A 21,671-nucleotide genomic window follows, 5' to 3' on the forward strand; every position below is an offset into this window, starting at 1 on the left:
GATGAAAGATTTATGATCTAAAAGATCTCAACAGGCTAGAACTTGGGGTCAAATTTAATAAGATTAAATTTAATAGGGATAAACGTAGTCTCATGTACTTGTATTAAAAAATTATTTCACAAGCACGAGTTGGCAGAGGCCTACCTACACAGCTCATCTGGAAAAGATCTTTTGGGGGCTTTTCATGGAGTCAACAGTGCCCTCAAAATTTAAGTGATTTTGGATTGTATTAAGAGAGATATGGTGTCCAGTACCAGGGAGGTGACAATTCCATTGTATTCTACTCTTTTCAGAGTACATCTGGAGTACTGTGTTCAGTACTATGAAACACATTTTAGGAAGGACTTAGATATAAACTGGAGAGCATCTGGAGAAGTGCGGACAGAACTGGAAGCAAAGGCTCCTTATTTGTAAAGAGCAAATTTAGGATCAAGACAAGGAAACATCTGATATTGATTAAAGCTATCCCAAATTGGGACAGACTACCCTTGGAAGCTGTTGGATTTCTTCTCGCTAGGTCTTCAAACCTAGGTTGGATGAATACTTGTCTGGTTTGTTGTAAAGGGGATTCTTCTTTAGGTATTGGTTGGACTTGATGGTCTCTGAACTACTTTCCGTCTCTAAGGTTCTATGATACTGCTCATGAAGCAGGATACCACCTGGGTGGGGCCTGCCTCCCAAGGCTTAATGAATGACCAGCAGACTACTACTTGTTCCTGTGATTCTTGTCAGTAGCATAGCATTCCTGAGAATTCCCAGGTTAGACATGATGGGCCCTGGTCCAGCAGTTCTACTCCTAAATGTCCTTAGGCATATTGGTTTTAGATGAATGGTTCTGATTTTAAGTAGATGATAAAGGGGGGAAAAGATCCATGATGTTTCAAGTTTTGAATCCTATTATGGAGCAATAGTATATCTTGGCTTGATTCACAAGTCCTAGTTTTCATTTGTGTGTCCTGATGTAAGTTTTTATAAGAATCCATTTGCTCATGTCATTAAGAGCTATGAAATATTAGCATTGCTTGCTTTCCCAAAAGTAGTATTTTCATTTCTAAAATGTTTTCATCACACCAATCCTGATATCTGTTTGAATTCTAAAAACTCACAATGCTTTCTAAATTCCTTGAGGACAGTTTTATATATCAAGTCTCAGCCTTTCCTAGAGCAGGACTTAAACTTTTTCTACTTGTGACCCCATTTCGCCCAAGAAACTTTTACAGAGCTCTGAGTATATAGGTATATAAAATAGGTATACATAACCTTTTACTGCTGCCAAACCATCCCCACCCCCATTTAGTTAGGCAACTCCACGTGGGGACACACAGTTTAGGAAGCTTTGCCCTAGACTGCTTTAACAAATAGTATTGCACAGAATTGATAACAACCATTATTTACTGAATGAACAGATCTTAACTTAACAGAACTTAACTTAAATAAAAGACAAATAGCCCGAGTCTAGTAATAAATTGTGTGGCAGTAACTTGATTTTCTAAAAAGTTAGGGGATGTTAATTTTATTTGGCCTATATTTACCTGTATTTGTGCAGGATATCCAACCATATTCACATTCCCTTTCATGCCGCTCCACTAATTCTAATGAACAGACCATTTCACAGCCACGTTCTCCATTTCTGCAGTGAAGCTGGAGTCGATTTAGATCATTTCGCATATATCTGTAGTATATTCACAAATAAATTACCACTTTGGTTCTAAATGACATTTCACTGTGAACCTAAATATATAAAGTACACATAAGTATTAAAGTTTCCTTTATGGTGAGCAAATGGCCATGAAATTCAACTTGCTTAAAAAAAAATCATTTGGAAATACTGTAATCATGAAGTGTTAAGATTCTGAATTAATCTAAAAATATTGAGGTGATTCTCTTTTAGTCAACTACAAAGCTTCTTCTAACTCTAAATCTATAATCCTAAATTTTATTTGGAAATACTATGATCAGAGAATAATAAGATGCTGAATTTACCCAAAAAGTGTAGAGATGTTTCTTTTTTAGGTTAACACAAGATCCTTTCCACTCTAATTCTGTGATTAAATGGATAAATAAGCTCTCCTAAAAGTTAACTAGCAGAGATGGCATAAATAAATGGTGATTATTAATGCAAGTTTCTGCTTTTGACCACATGGGAATTAGTGCCTAAAAAACCCCAACAAAATCATGTTTGCTGTATTTTGCCTAAGACTGATTCATGTTTCCTTACTAAGCACTCCTATGCTTATGGGAAAAAGACACTGAGGAGTGTCTAGGGCACAGAAACACATGTAGAGAAGCATAGAACCAAAGATGGGTCAGAGAGGTACATATAAGGACACATAGGATACTTTCTTTATCAACAATATACAACATATTACCAAACACCTGCTGAGTGTAGGATACTGTGTTTTGTTTCCTCAAAATCAGGATAGTCTCATGAGTTGTGAATCAACATATATGTGGGGAGTGCAACAAAGTTGTTTTGGCAAGGAAATAGGACAAAGATCATTTGCCCATCCTAGTTCCTTTCAGATTTTCTCTAGGTGTGAGATCTGAATGGATTACAATTAGCATGATTGGGAGTGGAAGGAAATCGAAGTGTTTTGAATGTTTTAAATATATATTCAGTTTTTTAGTCCTTTCCTTTTCTATTTTATTAATGAATGTTTCTAGGGTCATAATTTTCCCCTAAGGCCCATGTTAGCTGTATCTCAGAGGTTTTGTTATGTTATTTCAAAATTATCACTGTATTTCACATAAACAATTCATTATTTCTAAGATTTTTTGGATGTACTCATTCAGGATTTCATTATAAAATCTCTATTTGGGGCTGTGTTGTTTTTGTTCATGTTCTCTGTATTATTTACTGTTTTTGTTGCATTATGATCTGTGAAGGATATTTACCTTTCTGCCTTCTTATATTTATTGGCAGTATCTTTAGGCCCACGGCCAGTTTTTGTGAAAGTTCCATTTGGTGCTAAAAATATGTATATTCCTAAGCAATCCTATTTTGAAAATGCTGCAAGTCTTTAGCTCTAGTTTCTCCAGCAATTTGTACAATTCTATATTTTTCCTTCTGTTTTCCTTTATGTAGATTCATCTAAATATGAAGATGACTTTTTTTTTTCTTTCTTTCTTTTTTGTGCAGGGCAATGAGGGTTGTGACTTGCCCAGGGTTACACAGCTAATAAGTGTCAAGTGTATTTGAGGCTGTATTTGAACTCAGTTCCTCCTGAATCAAGGGCTGGTGCTTTATCCACTTTACCACCTACCGGCCCGATGACCCTTGAAGGTAATTAAACACACAATAATGTGCCTACCATTGGTTACCATGAAATAGTAAGGTTGTGTGATGGAAAACCAGAGAAACAACAGCTGCTAAGACTTCATTTGCCACAGGATCTTCTGGCAGCTCTCTTCATTAATGTACCAGATTCTTGTTCCAGTTCTATAAGAGGGCTTTAATTGGGAGGTGAGTATTGTGATGGGCACCATCACACCAGAATGCTATTTTGACTCCTGGGGCTGGTATTGTTTATAATGTTCTTTGTAGTTACTACTTTTCCTTTGCTATGGCAAGCAGGTGTGTTATACTCTTCTACTCTTTGTGATTCTGGACTGCCATTGGCTGCAGCAAAAATCTCTGCTCCTCCCATTACTCTCATCTCTATTTCTCCATGGTCTCTAGCATTTTCTGCCCAAGTTCCATTTTGTCCACTGGAACCGTCAATCTATTGTTAATCTAGCTTTTAATAACTCACCAACAAGCTTCTACTAAGTCTGCTATGGGCCAGGCATTGAGAATACTCCCTAAATATCATCCTTACATTATTTATATAAATTGGTACCCAAAGAAATCTGGTTCTATACCCAAGTTCTTATCATCCTATGCAGTATTGGCCACTTCTTTTATGCCTTCCAATAAATAGGGCCATACTCTATAATCCCTATTGCCATGGTCCAGACGTTCTGTCTTCCCACCATTACTCCACCTAGTGCCTCTGTATAGTAGTTTGAATCTGGAAAAATACTTTCCTCACAATTATGTTGGGAGGTGAATAGTGCAAATACCATTATCTATACTTTACATAAGAGATGGATCATCAACTACTTCCCACCAAGAAACATTGGTGCTCCTCCTAGGTGATGTAGTTTATAGAGCACTGGGCCTGGAGTCAGGAAGACTAGAATTCAAATTTGGCCTCAGATACTAACTAGTTGTGTGGGGGTAAATCACTTAACCTTTGTCTGCCTTAGTTTAAAAAATGAGAATAATAATAGCACTTGCTCCCAAAAACTGTTGTATGAGACTTAAGATAATATTTTATTATATTTATATTTTATATTGCTCCCAAAAACTGTTTTGGGTCCCCCATTCTCTTCTCTACTTTCTCCTTCATGGTGATTTCATCTACTCTCATGAGTCTTATTATCACTTTTACATAAATGAGACCCAAACCTATATTTATTTAGCTTTAATTTCTCTTTGGAATTCTAGTCCTACATCTCCATCTGCCTTCTGGATATCTTTACCTAGGTGTTTCACAGTGACCCCAAATTTCCAAAATATAACTCATCATCTTTATCCCTAAATCTTCCTCTAAACTTTCCTCTTTCTGTTGATGGCATCCTCATCCTCCAATTCATCTATCATGAGTTCTCTTTTTTTTTCCTTCTTTTCTCAACATTCATTTTCATAAGATTTAGAGTTCCAAATTTTTCTCCCTCCCTGCCTCCCTTTCCTCCCCCCTCCACAGGAGCACAACCAGGTTATATATGTACAATCCACAAGTGTTCTTTTTATCAGTTCTTTCTATGGGGGTGGATAGTAAGCTTCCTCATTAGTTTCTTGGGATTGTCTTGGATCATTGCACTGCTGAGAGTAGTTAAGTCATTCACAATTGCTCATTGAACAATACTGCTGTCACTATGCACAATGTCCTCCCAGCTCTGCTCACTTCACTATACATCCATGTTCATTAGTCTTTCCAGGTTTTTCTGGGATCATCCTGTTTGTCATTTCCTGTGGCACAAGACCATTCCACTACAATCATATAACACAGCTTCTTCCATCATTCCTCAATTGATGGACATTCCCTTGATTCTCAATTCTTAGCCTCCACCAAGAGTTGCTATAAATATTTTTTGTACAATTTTCCCCCTTTTCTCTTTTTCATGATTACTATCGTTAACTATTTCCCTTCCATCCTATTCCCTTCCCCATGATATTTATTCTATTATCCATCTTCTTTCATCCTATCACTCTTCAAAAGGGATTTGCTTCTGTCTGTCCCCTCCCCTACTCTGCCCTTCCTTTTTTTTCTTTTTAAGTGAGGCAATTGGGGTTAAGTGACTTGCCCAGGGTCACACAGCTAGTAAGTGTTAAGTGTCTGAGGCCAGATTTAAACTCAAGTACTCCTGACTCCAGGGCCAGTGCTCTATCCACTGTGCCACCTAGCTGCCCCTCTGCCCTTTCTTCTTTTGCCCCTCTCTATCTCCCTCCCCTCCTATTTTCCTGCAGGGTTAGAGAGATTACTCCACCTAATTGAGTGTGTACATTATTCCCTCCTTGAGCCAATTCTGATGAGTGTTAGGCTCATTTACTGCCCAGATTACATTCCCCTCACCCTTCAATTTAACCCTAAGGATGTCATCAGGGGGCAGCTAAGTGACACAGTGGATGAAGCATCACCCCTGGACCCAGGAAGATCCCAGCCAAAACCCGGGCTCAGACACAAGACAGTCACTCACTGTATGACCCCAGGTATGTCCCCCAACTCTAATTTTTTATAGTTCTCTAGGGTCTTGTATTTGAAAGTCAAATTTGCCATTCAGTTCAGGTCTTTTCACCATGAATACCTGAAAATCCTCTTTTTCATTAAAGTCCCATTTTTTCCTCTGAAAGATTATGATGAGTTTTGCTGGGTAGGTTATTCTTGGCTATAATCTCAATTTCTCTGCCCTCTGGAATATTATATTCCATGCTCCCTGGTCCTTTAATGTACAAACTGCTAGATCTTGTGCTATCCTGACTGGGGCTCCACAGGACTTGAATTCTTTCTTTTTGGCAGCTTGCAATATTTTCTCCTTGACCTAAATGCTCTGGAATTTGGCTATAATATTCCTAGGAGTTTTCCTTTTGGGATCTCTTTCTGGAGGTGATCTGTGAATTCTTTCCATTTCTATTTTAGCTTCTGCTTCTAGAATTTCAGGGCAATTTTCCCTGATAACATCTTGGAAGATGATATCTAAGCTCTTTCCTTGATCATGGTTTTCAGGTAGACCAATCATTTTCAAATCATCTCTCCTGGACCTATTTTCCAGGTCCATTTTTTCCCAGAAGATATTTCACATTGCCCTCTATTTCTTATTCATTTGGATTTGCTTTATTGTGTCTTGGTTTCTCATAAAGTCACTAGCTTCCATTTGTTCAATCCTAATTCTTAGGCTATTATTTTCATCAGAGAGCTTTTCCATTTGGCTTTTCAAGCTGTTGACTTTTCTCTCATGTCTTTCCTGCATTACCCTCATTTCTCTTTCCATTTTTTTCCTCTACCTCTCTAACTTTATCTTCAAAGTCCTTTTTGAGCACCTCTATGGCCTGAGACCAATTCATATTTTTCTTGGAAGCTTTAGATATAGGGGCCCTGATGTTGACATCTTCCTCTGAGGGTGCCCCATGGTCTTCCTTGTTACTGAAGAAACTTTCTATGGTACTCACCTTTCTCTGTCTGCTCATCTTGCCTTTCTTTTACTTGACTTTTAGCTCCTTAAAGTGGGGCACTGTTTCCAGGCTGTAGTATCCCAAGCTTAAGAAGTCCCAGTTGGTATGATTTAAGGAGGATCAGATTCTTCCCTCGCCCAGCCTGTTTTATGGTCCTAGATGACCCCAGACCAACTTGCTAATCAACCAGCTTTGTGTGTTGTGGTTGTTAGGTCCAATGAGCCTGTGCCCCTCCCCCACCTGGGCCACTGCTACTCGAGCCTGCCTCCTGGTTCCCAGCAGGGGTGAAAAACCCAAGTTCTGCCTCAGCACCAGCATATACCCCTGTAGTCTCCCCCCTGCCCAGGGCTCAGCCCACTCACCAGACTGAGCTTAGTTCCAGACAACACTGGTGCTTCAGCTGATTCAGAGGCTCTGGGGGTCTCCTTCTCTGGTGAGGCCTTCCTGGGACTGGATCTGTGTCAGGGTGACTGTGGGGTTGGGCTCCACTCCTGTATCAGCACAGCAGCTCCCTCCTTCTGACCTTCCAAGCTGTTCTTGGTTAGATGATTTCAGCACATTCTTCTGTGAGTTTTGCTGCTCTGGGCATTTTCCTGTGGCATTATTTGGATGTTTTTTGGAGAGATTGTGTCATGAGTCGAGAGCTCACTGTCTCTCCTCTGCCATCTTGGCTCCACCCGGAAGTCTCAATCATGCGTTATTCTTGACTTTTCCCTTGTCTCACCTGCTATATCAAATCAATTCCAAGTAGTTTTGGTTCTACTTTCATGACATCTATGACCTTCTCTTCACTCACACAACATCCTGCAGTTCCTCATTACTTTTCCCCTAATTACGGTAACAGTCTTCTAGATAGTCTCCATACTGTTCAGCTTTTCTTTTTTCCAATATACACTTGAACAGCTAGGCCCACTGTACTCTTTCTCAATATTAACATGCCAGCTCCTGCCTCCATGCATTTGTACAGGATATTCTGCTATTCCTGAAATGCACCCCTGACTTAACTCTACCTTTCAGAACACTTATTTTCCTTTGAGAGTCAATTCATTTTCCACATTCTTCATGTAGTATTCCTGATTCCACAGTTCTGTACCTCCTCAAATATTTCCAGAGTACTTTTGTCAGGCTCTCTGTTTTGCCCCCATAATTTCTAATTTTATATTTTGCTTATTTGTGTACTTGTTACATTTTATCCCCTTTACCTTTTCCTATCCATTAGTAAAGTCAAATCTTTGAAAGTAGGCACAGTGTCTTATATACAGTAGGTGCTTAATATAACTTGGCTCCATTGCCGATCTTTAACCCAGTGGGCTTATTAGACAATATACTAAGAATGCATGTGGGCTAGATTTGCTATTTTGATCTCATTCCCAACGTTGTAATAAATTATGATGAAGATACAATTAGGTAAAAATACCTGTATCTTTTTGTGATTTTCAGTTTTGCTGGGTACGTGATTCTTGGCTATAGTCCCAGTTCTTTTGCCCTCTGGAATATCATATTCCATGCCCTCTGGTCCTTTAATGTAGATGCTGCTAGATCTTGTTTTATCCTCATTGGAGCTGTATAGTATTTGAATTCCTTTTTTCTAGCTGCTTGCACTATTTTCTCCTTGACCTGGGAGCTCTGGAATTTGGCTATAATATTCCTGGAAGTTTTCCTTTTGGCATCTCTTTCTGGAGGTGATCGGTGGATTCTTTCAATGTCTATTTTGCCTTCTGCTTCTAGAATCTCAGGGCAATTTTCCCATACAATTTCTTGGAAGATGATGTGTAGGCTCTTATTTTGGTCCTGGTTTTCAGGTAGTCCAATGATTTTCAAATGATCTCTCCTGGATTTATTTTCCAGGTCAGCTGTTTCTCCAAGGAGATATTTCACATTGCCCTCTATTTTTTCATTCAATTGGATTTGCTTTACTGTGTCTTGGTTTCTCATAAGTCACTAGCTTCCATTTGTTCAATCCTAATTCTTAGGCAATTATTTTCTTCAGACAGCTTTTTTATCTCCTTTTCCATTTGACTTTTCAAACTGTTGACTTTTTTCTTATGACTCTCCTGCATTGCTCTCATTTCTCTTTCCATTCTTTCCTCCCTCTCTCTAAATCTTCCTTCTATCTCTCCTACTTTCTCTTCAAAGTCCCTTTTGAGCGCTTCCATGGCCTGAGACCATTTCATATTTTTCTTGGAAGCTTTGGATGTAGGGGCCCTGAGGTTGTTATCCTCTTCTGAGGGTGCACCTTGATCTTCCTTGTCAATGAAGGAACTTTCTGTAGTTCTCAACTTTCTTTGCTTGCTCATCTTGCAGTCTTTTACTTGACTTTTAACTCCCCCCTGGGGCTACACTGTCTCAAGCTTCATAGAGTCCCAGGTATTTCGGTTTAAAGGAGGGCAGGTTTTTCTTTTGCCTGGCCTGTTCTCTGGTCCAAAGATAACCTCAAGCCAACTTACTAATTAAACAAACAGCAAAGCTTTCTATGCTGTGATTTTTAGCCTCCCCTACCTGGGCCTCCCGTTGCTTTGAATTTCTTCCTGCTTCCCTACTGGGGTGGGACAGCCGAATTCCTTCCTAGGTCCCACTGACACCCCTGTACTTCCCCTCCCCCTACCCCCCTCTAGGCGTTCAGCCCTCTCACCCAACAGCAAGCTCAGTTTCAGAAGTTGCTGGTACTGCAGCTGATTCAGAGGCTTGAGGGTAAATTCCTCTAGTGTGGCATGCCTGGGGTCTCTGTCAGCACGATCGCAGGGTTGGACTTCACTGGCAGCCCAGCATGGCCCCCTTTAATCTGTCTATGGCTGGAAAATCTCAGCCCATATTTTTGTGGGGTTTTCTGCTCCAGGGGTTCTTTTATTGCTGTTTTTGGGGTAATTCTGGTAGGAGCTCTGTGCATTTAATGTCTTTCCTCAGCCATCTTGGCTCTGCCCCCTCTTTTTGTGATTTTCATTGCCACTTAAATCAACAGTTGAACAATTCATTAACAATAAATACTCTTACTTTTACAACTGTAAAAAAACATACATTAGAGCAAATGTTATTTTTATAAACTCATCAATTACCTGTAAAGAGGTCCAAGCATTGACATATGAAGTGCTTGCCTATCTTCAGGGCAGTTGCTGTGATGCACTAACCATCCATGAATACAGGAAGCACAGAAAGCATGTTCACAAGGAGCTTGTAAAGGGTCTTCCAAAACATCTTGGCAGATGCAGCACAACAGTCCTTTGTTGACGTACCCAACAAAACGCTCAATGTCATAACCCATTTTTCTTATTATGTTTCAACCTATTAAGATAAAACCAAACTAAGTAGTAGAAACTAAATACCACTGACAACAATGTGCATGGAGAGCATTCATAAAAAGTTCTGAATATTAATACTTATCGTTATTAAAGTCCTCATTATGCCATTTTTTTTTCTCCTCAAGGCCTTGAGAGGCAGTATAATCTTATGGAAAAAGCATTGGACTATGGTGTTAGAATGAAGTATGGTTAAATCCCAGTTCAGACATTTAAACAATATAAATGACCTTTAGTAAGCATATCTCTGAACTCCATTTTCCTCACCTGTAAATGGGGATGTATTATACTAGAAATGCTAGCTATAGAATAAAACAAATAAAATAAAAAACTGAAGGAATTAGTAACAGGCGGTGAGCAAAGAAAACCCACTCTTTGCAGATAATATGGTGGTATACTTACAAAATCTTAGAAAATCAACTGAAAAACTAGTTGGAAACAACTTTAGCAAAGTTGTAGGATGTAAAATAAATCCACATAAATCATCAGCATTTCTATAGATGACCAACAAAATCCAGCAAGGAGATTATAGAAAGAGAAATTCCATTTAAAATAACTGCATACATTATAACCTACCAAGATAAACCCAAGAACAATATGAATACAATTACAAAATACACGGTATCTATAAATTTTTGCCAGGTATCAGTCTTGCTAGCACAGGACTCCATTGCCTTTAACAATGTTTCCCTTGCTTCCTGCAGCTTATCAAAATGCTCAGGGATATTGGGGTCCTAGTTAGGGTCTACTAAAGGCCATCGAAGAGTAACTTTTCCTGATGTTTCTAAAGAGTTCACAGCAGCAATTAGATCAGCTCTTTTCCCTGGGGATAAATATTGTTTCCATGAGATCAGTTAACATCACTCCAAGTGGGCTGATATCCTCTGAAAACTGCCCTAAACTGGCTGATAACTGCTGTGGGATCCTCATCAAATTTAGGAATATTTCATTTCCATAAACTCAGATCTTTGGCCCCAAAGGGTGTGTATTGTCTGAGCCTTACTATGGCACCCTTCCAAACATGGGTGAGGATCTCTTGAAGGGCAAGAATTTTGGGCTTTTCTCTCTCCTTTAAAGGTGAATTTTCTTTTACTGTTGGCATAGGAGAAATAGAGGGAGAGGGGATAGGAGTTGGGTCTTTTGGCGTTTTAGCCTGAGAAACAGGCTAAACAGATTCAAACTTGGGCTTGGATCCCTCTTCTCTTGTATCCCCTTGTGTCAGTTCCTTGTTTGCTTTGCTCCAGACTTTCCAATAAAGTAAATATCTGGGTGGCCAGTGGCATAGGATTGTTTACAAATGCCTCAGTGTTTGGGGATCAAATGACCCATGTTCTGGGCCATTCTTCCTCCAATATGCTATGCCACATAAAACACAATTCAGTAAGCTTTCCCCTGGTCATGTTTGATTTTACTGTAAATTTCCCTCATCCCAATCCATAAGTAGCTTTCCTAATGGATAGTCCTGGGGAATATTGCAGGGTATGCTATTTCTAATTCCCTCCTTGTATTATTTACATACTGCATGTGCCCACGTAACTGCAGCTTTGGATGCAGACAAGGACTTGACATTGAGGGATTTCTGGAAGTCCTGTAATATTTATCATGCAAATATGGAATATTTCTAAGGGATAGGAAGGGGTAATCGAAAAACGTATGAAGAGAGTATGGAAAAAAAGTATGCCTGTAGTTCCTGATTTTTGTGGATTTGGCAAAGATGAAATGTCAGAAGAATTAACAAGAATGTAAAATCAGCACAAGGATTTTAGTTAGATGTGGATGAGAATGATGTGGAGGAGTTGACAGTATCTCTTGGAGAAGAATTGTAGAAAGGATCTGATGGAGCTGCTAGCTATAAAAAACTGTCAAAGAAGAAAGGGAAGCTTTGTAACCTGAAGGTGAACCAAAAAGGTTTACAAGGAAACAGTTGGCAGAAGCATTTCATCATTTGAGTCAATTTTTTTTCTTCTATCAAAAAGATGGATCCAAATACTTCAAGATTTTTAAATGTTCAAAGACTAAGCTGAGGACAGTATTTCTTGCTATCTAAAGATACACGAAGAGAAAAAAGAAAAGAGCCATGGTTTAAACATCTCTCAAAACCTTCATAAAAAAAAAAAATTACCCAGTCAGCCACCAGTGTTAAAGGCTAGATACAATGGGTGGGAAGGGGGAACACACCTATGTTAATTTTATTGTGTGCATATCTTTAAGTTTACTTTTCATTTCATAATTCTGTTTATTATCATGGTAAAGTATTTAATGTCTGAAGGGGAACAATATAAAGGTGGTTGGGGGGTAGAGGTGGAAACGGAATAGACTAGGTGACTGCCCTCTTCTCTCCCACCCTGCCCAGTGGCAACTACAGGGAGGAAAAGAAACAGTAGATAAACGTACAATGGGAGGTGTGCGGCTGGGAATAACCTGAGTGTAATGTTAATAAAATCCACATGATAAAGGGTAAAGTAAAACGGAATTCATGCTTCTGTCACTTTCAAACTAGCCACTGTCAATCCTTCCTATTTTATTCTTATGCCTTTGTAGGTGCTAACAACTCTATGGCTTTCTTTTAGGCTTTAGACACGTGGGAGTATTGCCTGTTTGCAATATAATGCTTCGTCTTATTTTTCTTATTTTCACTAATATTTTGTATATTTAGGCAACCCTGGTTTATAAAAGGTTTTACTCAAATACTGTATTGTGTATGCAAAGTGATAAATGTGAAGTGAGTTACTGCTCAGAGTTCTGTGCCAATTGAATGAATTTAATGCTAGACCTCAGGGAGATATTAGACTTGTGAGATTTAAAATTGGATATATGAGCATTAAACTCCCCCTTTGACTTTTCCCTTATATATCTCCCAGACCACTAAGAAAAAGAAGCCTCTGAGCTTTAATCAGCTTTTATTGTTTGGGAATTAATTAGACAACAAACAGGTGATACCGATTAGGGAAATAGGAAAGTAGAAATACAAATGAATAATCTTAGATCTAGGCTTAGTCTATATTCTTTTACAAAATTCACCAAATTCCAAACTGCCTGCCAGGCCGAGAACCAGAGCCAATCACCAAAGCGTGTGCTGTCACCACTAAGCTAAGAAGCCAGAGTCAGCGAGACAGAGAGCCAACTTCCGTTCCACTCTCAGTTTTAAGTTGGCGTCCTGGAAGTATGGCGAGCTTGGTCACGCTCTCCAGGCAGCAGCAGGTGCACCACTGTTTGTGGCGGTCTCCTCCCCAAAAGGGTGGTCCTTCAAAAGCCACTTCAGTAGCATGCGCTCAACTCTCAAATGATTAAGCTAAAACTTCCATTTTTTACCACATTCTCCCCTTTGTTTCATTTGAAAAAACGAATGAGTTTGCTCAATGAAACAGCCAAAAATAATATCCTATGCTAGCTAATAATATGTTAATATCAATGTAGAAAAGGAGAGAGAAAAGTTTTGTCTAGAGGGGGGAGTCCTTCATGAACGTGACGCCTTGACATTGGCCTTGCAGAGGGAGTGCCTCTGCAGAGAGTACATGTTACAGATGGTATATAATAACAGAAGGAGATAACAAAAAATAACAAAACAACAAAACTGTTCATATAAAGTCTCTGAGTTCTCTTGTCTTCTTGAAATGGTAAGATGTCATCAGGATGAAGCTGCATTCTGGTCTGGAAAAACTGGGCTCTGGACTCTGATCTGGAAAACTGGATTCTGGACTCTGGTCTGGAAAGCTGGATTCTCTTCTTTAACTGTCTGAATTGCTGGATTTTTACTAAATCTTAGCACAGCATTGTCAATGATCAAATTAATAAATTCCATTACATTCCCTCCTTTATATTATAGAAGGTTGAGATAGTTATGCAATCTATAACACTTCTTACCACCATGTGTCTGGATCAAAGCCAAATTTAGTATGTGTTTATGACACCTGAAAAATGTTATTATGGAAAGATTATCATACCATATCTCATGGTTTCGAGACAGCCAGTGATTGTGCTAGGCCACAGGTGATTAGACTGAGACAAAAAGAAAACATATTCAGTTAAGTTAGGTTATATTAGGAGGGAGAGAGGACGAAACTGGACTGTGTCAAGCAATTTTGCTCTACATAGTTGCCATCATAAGCAAACCATGGACTTACGTATACCTGTCTCTCCTTTTGTTGCACATATATTCTCTCCAGGGCCTGCATTAAAGTTCACAGTAAGTTAGTCTCTGAAATGATAAGTTTCCATAATTCCTAAATCTCATATCAATTTCACCAAAGACAGTATGATGGTAAAAATGTGTGCTATGCTGCATAACTGAGGATATACTAGTGACATATACAATAATTCCAAACCATACCCAGAGTATAATGACATATAAATGATAAATGAATGTAAATAATTGATTATATTAGACATTATTACATAATCTTCTTTTAGCAAGTAAACCACATCATCTTATACATGAATTCTCTAGTATAACAGTAGCAGATACTTAAAGTGGTGATCAATTTATCAAAAAGGAATAAAGCTGGGGGCGGCTAGGTGGTGCAGTGGATAAAGCACCAGCCCTGGATTCAGGAGTACCTGAGTTTAAATCCAGCCTCAGACACTTGACACTTACTAGCTGTGTGACCCTGGGCAAGTTACTTAACCCCCATTGCCCCGCAAAAACAAAAACAAAAGGAATAAGGCTTCAATCAGCAAGATTCAATATTCAATATGTTCATCGATAGATCAAGCAAGAGGGTTCAATAACACTGTTTTTTAAACAGAATTCCATAAAAGAGAAAAAAACTCGTTAGAACTCATGGTTCTCTCAAAAAAAAAAGAGAAAAAAAGAATTCTGGTAGCTTCTGAGGCCCAATGGCCCCACCCACATCACATACTTAAAATGTCTTTGAAAAGTCACTTAGTTTACAAAATTGAGTTAAAAAAAAAACAAAACAAATGAAACAAAAGTCAAAAAACAAAGAAAAGCCAAAACCAAAACCAAAAAGCAAAAGATTTGCTAAGCACTCTTTTGTGCTAAAGCCAAAACAAAAAAAACAAAAAGGATTAAAGGATAGGTACAGGTAGGGGAAAGGGTTGGGGAGATTGAGGTGGGCCAGAAAACCAGGCCATGTGTTTCAGTGGTTTGCCTGTAGAAGGAAATGCTTGTTAAATTTTAAGGTATTTAAGCTGCTAGAATTTGGGGTATGCCACATTGTTTTAACTGGTTCCCCAATTCTCTGCATGCCAAAGTGGCAGGGGTTTCTGAATTGTCACTGATCTTTCTAATGCTGTCATAATGTTCTTTATGGTAGAAAATGTGGAGTTCTCTAGTATCAGCTTTGTCTGTGCCACTGATTTTCAATAGGGGCCGATTCAACTGATGAACTATAACATTCAGCTGATACTGTCTAGCAAACGCTACAATCATATTTCCTCCCCACTTTCTAAGTTTCTTTAATTCATCAACATATTCTTCAAAGGGGGAGTCATTTATTCCAAAAGACTCAAACTCAGTTCTATGGTTAATCATATAAGAAACAGATTCTTGTCTGTGTCTGAGATGATTCCTACAGTGACCTTCTAGCTGATCTGCTAAGGCCCTAAAGAGGCAATTTTCATCTCCCAATACTTTATGAAGACTGAGTCCCAAAGCATGTAACTGATCAGTGAGACTATCAGATGGGAACTGCCTATTGCCCCTGGGCTCTCTTTGCTCTTTAACAGTTGCTATCATTAGGGTTTTTTGCTCTTTAGCATCTACTTGAGTTTTATCTGAAATCTCTTTACCTATGAATGGTGCAGGCTTTACATGAGAGCAATGAATCCAAGAGTCTTTTTCACCAATCTTAATGGCAGTGTTGTCAATAATACCTGAAAAGGTCCCTCCCAAGCAGGCTCGGTTCCACTGGTTCTCTGAAAATTCTTTACATATATTTTATCTCCTGGATTTAAGTTATGCAATGAAAAGTCTAAGGGTCCTGCCTGGACCACAGTTCCTGCCTTATGGAGTTCACGTAGCCTAGTTTGTAATTCCTCTATATAGGAGGCAATAGAAGCATCACCTCCCACCAGTGATGTATAAACTGGGGAAAAAATTTTAGCTTGACTAGGAGGGTGACCAAAAAGCATTTCATAAGGAGATATAAAGTTCTCCTTTTGGTCTACTGCGTAGATAGAATAATGCCAATGGTAGAACATCAGGCCATTTCAAATGGGTTTCAGTACATAATTTGCAAATCATACTCTTAAGCTCTTTATTCATCCGTTCAACCTGGCTTGAACTTTGTGGGTGGTAGGGTGTGTGGAATTTTGGAGTTACTCCCAAGAGTAGATTTGGGATAAAATCGAATCAGTAAAATGTGTGCCTTTGTCAGAATCAGTGCAGGCTGGTGGGCCAAAGCGAGGAACAATCTCTTTAAGAAGAATTTTGGCAACAAAGGCAGCTGTGGCTCCGGGACTGGGAAATGCCTCCACCCACTGAGTGAGTTAATCAACTATAACAAGGCAAAATTTATTATGTTCTGCTTTTGGCATTGTAATATAGTCAATATGCAAGTGCTCAAAGGGTGTATATGCTAGAGGACGCCCTCCATAAGCTTTGGCCTTGGAAGCATGCTGATTATAAGATTGACATGTGGAGCAACCCGAGCAGATTCGAGATGCTGTTGGTCACACCTGGTGCTATCCAGGTTCTCTTAATAGAGTCTACAATGCCTTGTGTACCAAAATGGCCTTTTCTGTGAACAGAGAGGCATACCTGGTGGTAGAATTTCTGGGGAAGAAGTGGCTTACCTTCCGGAGACACCCAGACACCATTGATCTGTTTCACCTTAAATCTCTTTTTCCACTTTTCTACTTCAGAATCATTACAGGTTAGGTTGGAAGGAATATCCTCAGAAGGTGAAAGGTTAAATACATGTTCAGGAGCTTCTAATGCAGCAAGCTTGGCTGCAGAATCAGTTCGTGCATTCCCCTTTGAAACAGGATCACTATTCTCCGTGTGGGCAGGGCAATGTACAACGGCTAGGGCAGAAGGCAGTTTTAGGGCATCTAGGAGGTCCTTAATAAAGTCCCCATTAGCAATAACCTTGCCCGAGGATGTTTTTTTTTTGTTTTTTGGCAGGGCAATGGGGCTTAAGTGACTTGCCCAAGGTCACATAGCTAGTAAGTGTCAAGTGTCTGAGCCCGGATTTGAACTCAGGAACTCCTGAATCCAGGGCCGGTGCTTTATCCACTGCGCCACCTAGCTGCCCCTCCCGAGGATGTTAAAAAGCCTCGTTGTAACCAAAGCATGCCAATTGAGTGACATATACTGAAGCCATATTTCGAGTCAGTAAAAATGGTGGCACTCTTCCCTTTAGCTATATTACAGGCTTGTGTAAGAGCCACAAGTTCAGCAGCCTGCGCACTAAAATGGGAAGGCAGAGAAGCTGCCCAGACAGTGTCATAATCAGAAACTACAGCAGCTCCAGTGAAACGGGTCCCCTCTCTCATAAATGAAGAACCATCTGTATAGAGGACAAGATAGGGTTTTCTAAAGGTGTATCAAAAAGATTATCACAGGGTTTCTCAGCCATATCAACTAAAGAAGCACAGTCATGCAATGGTTGCCCTGAGAGTGGTAAGTTAGGGAGTAGTGTTGCTGGGTTAAGGACTGTGCAATGTTTTAGAGTGATATTCTTGTTGCCTAACAGGGTTATTTCATACTTAGCCAGCCTTTGATCTGAAAAGGCTTGTGTCCTGTGATGTAGTAAGAGAGCCTCTACTTCATGAGGGCATTGCACAGTTAGAGGATTACCTAGGACCAAATCAGAGGCTTTTTCTACCAAAAGGGCTGTGGTCGCCACTGCCCTAAGGCAAGGTGGCGCTCCAGACTCTACAGGGTCCAGCTGGGTTGAATAGTAGGCTATGGGGCATTGGTTTGGCCCCAGTGATTAAGTCATAACTCCAGAAACCACCCCCCTTTGTTCATGCACAAAGAGAGCGAAGGGCTTACTATAATTTGGGAGTCCTAGGGCAGGTGCTGATAACAAGGCCTGTTTTAATTCTGTTATGGCTGAGAGATGCTGGGGATCCAACTATAAAGTGTCTGGGACAGAATTTTTTGTTAGAGCTATGAGAGGTTTAGTAATTTCACCAAAAGAGGGTATCCATTGTCTGCAGTACCCAGCTGCTCCCAGAATGGCTCTTAGCTGCCTCTTCGTAGTGGTAGCAGAGAGTTGTTGACTGGCCTGGACTCGCTTAGAAGAGACAGAGCAAGTTCCAGCAGCCAGAATAAATCCTAAGTATTCTACCTGGGGCAAACACCATTGTACTTTTGACTAGGATACCTTGTGGCCTCTCTTGTGCAGCTCTAGTAGTAAGTGACGGCTATCTTCCTGACAAACTTCAGCATTAGGGGAGGCCAAAAGTAAGTCATCAACATATTGTACTAGCATGGAGGCTTTAAAGGTAATGGAGGCCAGATCCTGCTGTAAAATTTGGGAAAATAATGTGGGACCGTCTACAAATCCCTGTGGGAGTCTAGTCCAGGTCCACTGTGTATTTTTCCAGGTGAAAGCAAATAAATATTAAAAGTCCTCACGTACTGGTATGGAGAAAAAGGCAGAGCAGAGGTCTACCACTGTGAAGTATGTCGCCTCACACGGAATGGAAGACACTATTGTGGCCGGATTTAGGACTATAGAGTGTCTAGGAATAACATGATTGTTAATATCTCTAAGATCTTGCACAAAACGATAAACAGGTTTACCATTTGGCCCAGGCTTGGGTTTTTTTAACTGGCAAAATGGGAGTATTGCATGGAGAGTGATGACACGGAATAATAATACACTGGCTTTTCAAAGCCTCAATTATAGGGGTGATCCCTTCTATTGCTTCCCTAGACAATGGATACTGTGGAATGGAGGGGGGTGGTCCCCCCTTAACTTTAAAGGTAACAGGCATAGCAGACTTTAGGAGCCCCACCTCATTAGGGGATGAGGCCCATTAAGACTCAGGAATGTCCGAGGGAATTTTGGATACCTCCCCTACTGTTCCTTGAGCTTCTGTAAGTAAAATTGGTAATAAATGAACAGTATCCTCTGGCAATTGTAGGGAGACAGCCCCATCTGGAACACAAGATATGGTTACTCTAAGCTTGCAAAGGAGATCACGACCTAATAAATTTACAGGGGCATCAGGCATGAGTAAGAATGAATGTTCCACTGTTAAGAGCCCCATAGATACCATGCGAGGGTTCAATTTTGCCACTCTCTGGGTTTCTTCCTGAGACTCCTACTACATTAAAAAATCCTACAGGTCTACACCCAGGTTCTGGTTTGCTTACTAATACTGATTTAGAAGCTCCCGTGTCTAGCAGACAATCGTAATAAGTCTTCCCCACTTTTAGGGTGACATGTGGTTCTTTACTCTGGGGAGGTGAATGGACTGGTACAAGGGCATTAAAAAAATCTGGATCTGGGAATATATGGCTTTCATTATCTATGTTCCATTCCTCCCCAAGACCCCATCATTCCTGTGCCCTCCTCTGAGGGGGACCTTGGTTACCATTATTCTAGTACTGCCTTTCTGTATTCCTCTGATAGGGTCTATTACTGGTATTCTGATACTCTCCCTCTGTATTCCTCCGAAAAGATCTATTTTTATTTTGATTTCGCTTGTAATTTAAATTTCTTCTCCAAGTCCTACATTCCCTCAATGTATGCCCCTCCTTATGACAGTAACAACACACCTTAGTGTCCTTGTTCCAGTGTTCACATGGCTGACAGGAACAACACACCTTAGTGCCCTTATTCCAGTGTTCAGATGGCTGACTAGGAACTGCAGGTGCCAGAATGCTCTGTTTAGGGCCATCTGGACTTTCCTCACGTGAGTCAAAGACATAATTCGCAAGGTCCTTAATCCTATCAGCTGTGAGGGTCCTCCAATCTGGGCATTGCATCAGAAAATATTTGTGTATTTCTGGCAGTGAATTATAAATAAACATGCTGAGAACAATATAAGAATCCCTTAAATCAAATGGATCCAATCTGGTATATTGCCTGGCGGCCTCACAAAGCCTATCGTAAAATCTGCTTGGTCTTTCGTTAGCCTCCTGAAATACGCTTATAAATTTCATCCAGTTTTCGGGTTTTCTAGAGTAAGATTCCATTCCCTTCAGAAGTGTTTCCCTAGCGTCTTTTAATTCTTGGAATTGCCTGTCATTATTATAATTCCACTCCGGATCCTTTAGAGGCCATGCCATAACGGCCTGACCCTTTGCAACAAGAGCATTTCCTGCTGAGATAATATCTGTAATCTCAGTTGGGGATAGTAAAGTTTCCATAAGGCAAGTAACATCAGCCCAAGTGGGTTGATATGTATTAAATATAGTCCTAAACTGTGAAATTACAATGTTTGGATATTTCTCAAAACTAGGGAAGATTGTTTTCCATGCGCTCAAGTCACTTGGTTTAAAGGGGCTATATTTTCTAACTTGAATTGGCACTCCTTTTTTACTATGTTCTATAGCTTCCTGCCGGGGGAGTAGTTTCTGCTGATCTGATTCTAAAGACTGGTCAATATCTGTTTCTGAAGTTGGGTTATCTCCAGCAGAGGGAGCTATCTTAGTGTCTCTCTCACCACGTGGCATCCCTTTAATCTCTTTACATATTATAACAATAATAATAGCGATAATGAGAAGTGTAGTTATTTGAACTATCATGAGTATGGTATTAGAATTTATTTCAACTGCAGACATAAAATTTCTACTAATATTAAACACATTCTCAGTGGAGATGGTCACACCCATGCCATTATACCAAAAATTGTTTGCTATGTGAATGAGGAGGAAACCGATAACACAATGAAGGAATATTAAGTAAGTTAGATGTTTAAGTTGGGACATTATGCTACCCCAATACGTTCCAATGAAAAAAAATCAAAGGGAAAACAAAATATTCGAGCACGAGCACATTGCCCTTTAAACTGGACCGGCTTTTTTTCCTCTTTAAAGCAAGGCTTCTAGAAGCTTAAAGGCTTTAAGGGAGATTAGGCAAATGGGGGAAAGTCAGTGTGGGGGGGGGGGGTGGTGGGGAGGTAGTTTGGTAAATCCACCAAATTAGCTGGCTTGTGGCCAAACTAGGGAGCGTGGGAGGGTCCTTAAAATCCCTTTGTGGTTGCCAAAACTGTGAGGTTTAAAACTGGATATACGAGCATTAAACTCCCCCTTTGACTTTTCCCTTATACATCTCCCAGACCACTAAGAAAAAGAAGCCTCTGAGCTTTAATCAGTGAGGGATTAGCTTTTATTGTTTGGGAATTAATTAGACAACAAACAGGTGATACTGATTAGGGAAATAGGAAAGTAGAAATACAAATGAATAATCTTAGATCTAAGCTTAGTCTATATTCTTTTATAAAACTCACCAAATCCCAAACTGCCTGCCAGGCCGAGAACCAGAGCCAATCACCAAAGCCTGCGCCGTCACCACTAAACTAAGAAGCCAGAGTCAGCGAGACAGAGAGCCAACTTCTGTTCCCACTCTGTTTGTGGTGGTCTCCTCCCCAAAAGGGTGGTCCTTCAAAAGCCACTTCAGTAGCATGCGCTCAACTCTCAAATGATTAAGCTAAAACTTCCGTTTTTTACCACAGACTTCAGGGTATTATAAGGCAGGACATTGGTATCTGTCAAAAAGAAGAGAATAGGATTGCTGTAA

At 40.0% G+C, this 21,671-nt stretch overlaps 1 protein-coding gene across 2 annotated transcripts in view; it reads right to left on the reverse strand.

Moving 5' to 3' along the window:
• Positions 1–21,671, reverse strand: part of LOC122735442 (RING finger protein 151-like) — a 46,129-nt gene that overhangs the window by 19,696 nt on the left and 4,762 nt on the right. Inside the window, exons 2-4 of one of the 2 annotated variants that reach the window (XM_043976989.1) lie at positions 21,382–21,639; positions 9,769–9,994; positions 1,533–1,672 (exon numbers count right to left, since the gene is read on the reverse strand). In XM_043976989.1, coding sequence (XP_043832924.1) covers positions 1,533–1,672; positions 9,769–9,974 — 346 coding nt within the window. In that variant the 5' untranslated portion in view covers positions 9,975–9,994; positions 21,382–21,639. The remainder of the gene's footprint in view (positions 1–1,532; positions 1,673–9,768; positions 9,995–21,381; positions 21,640–21,671) is intronic. The other variant, XM_043976990.1, reaches the window with a different exon arrangement.

This window comes from Dromiciops gliroides, chromosome 1 (assembly GCF_019393635.1).
Source record: "Dromiciops gliroides isolate mDroGli1 chromosome 1, mDroGli1.pri, whole genome shotgun sequence".
In the NCBI taxonomy this organism is placed as follows: domain Eukaryota; kingdom Metazoa; phylum Chordata; class Mammalia; order Microbiotheria; family Microbiotheriidae; genus Dromiciops; species Dromiciops gliroides.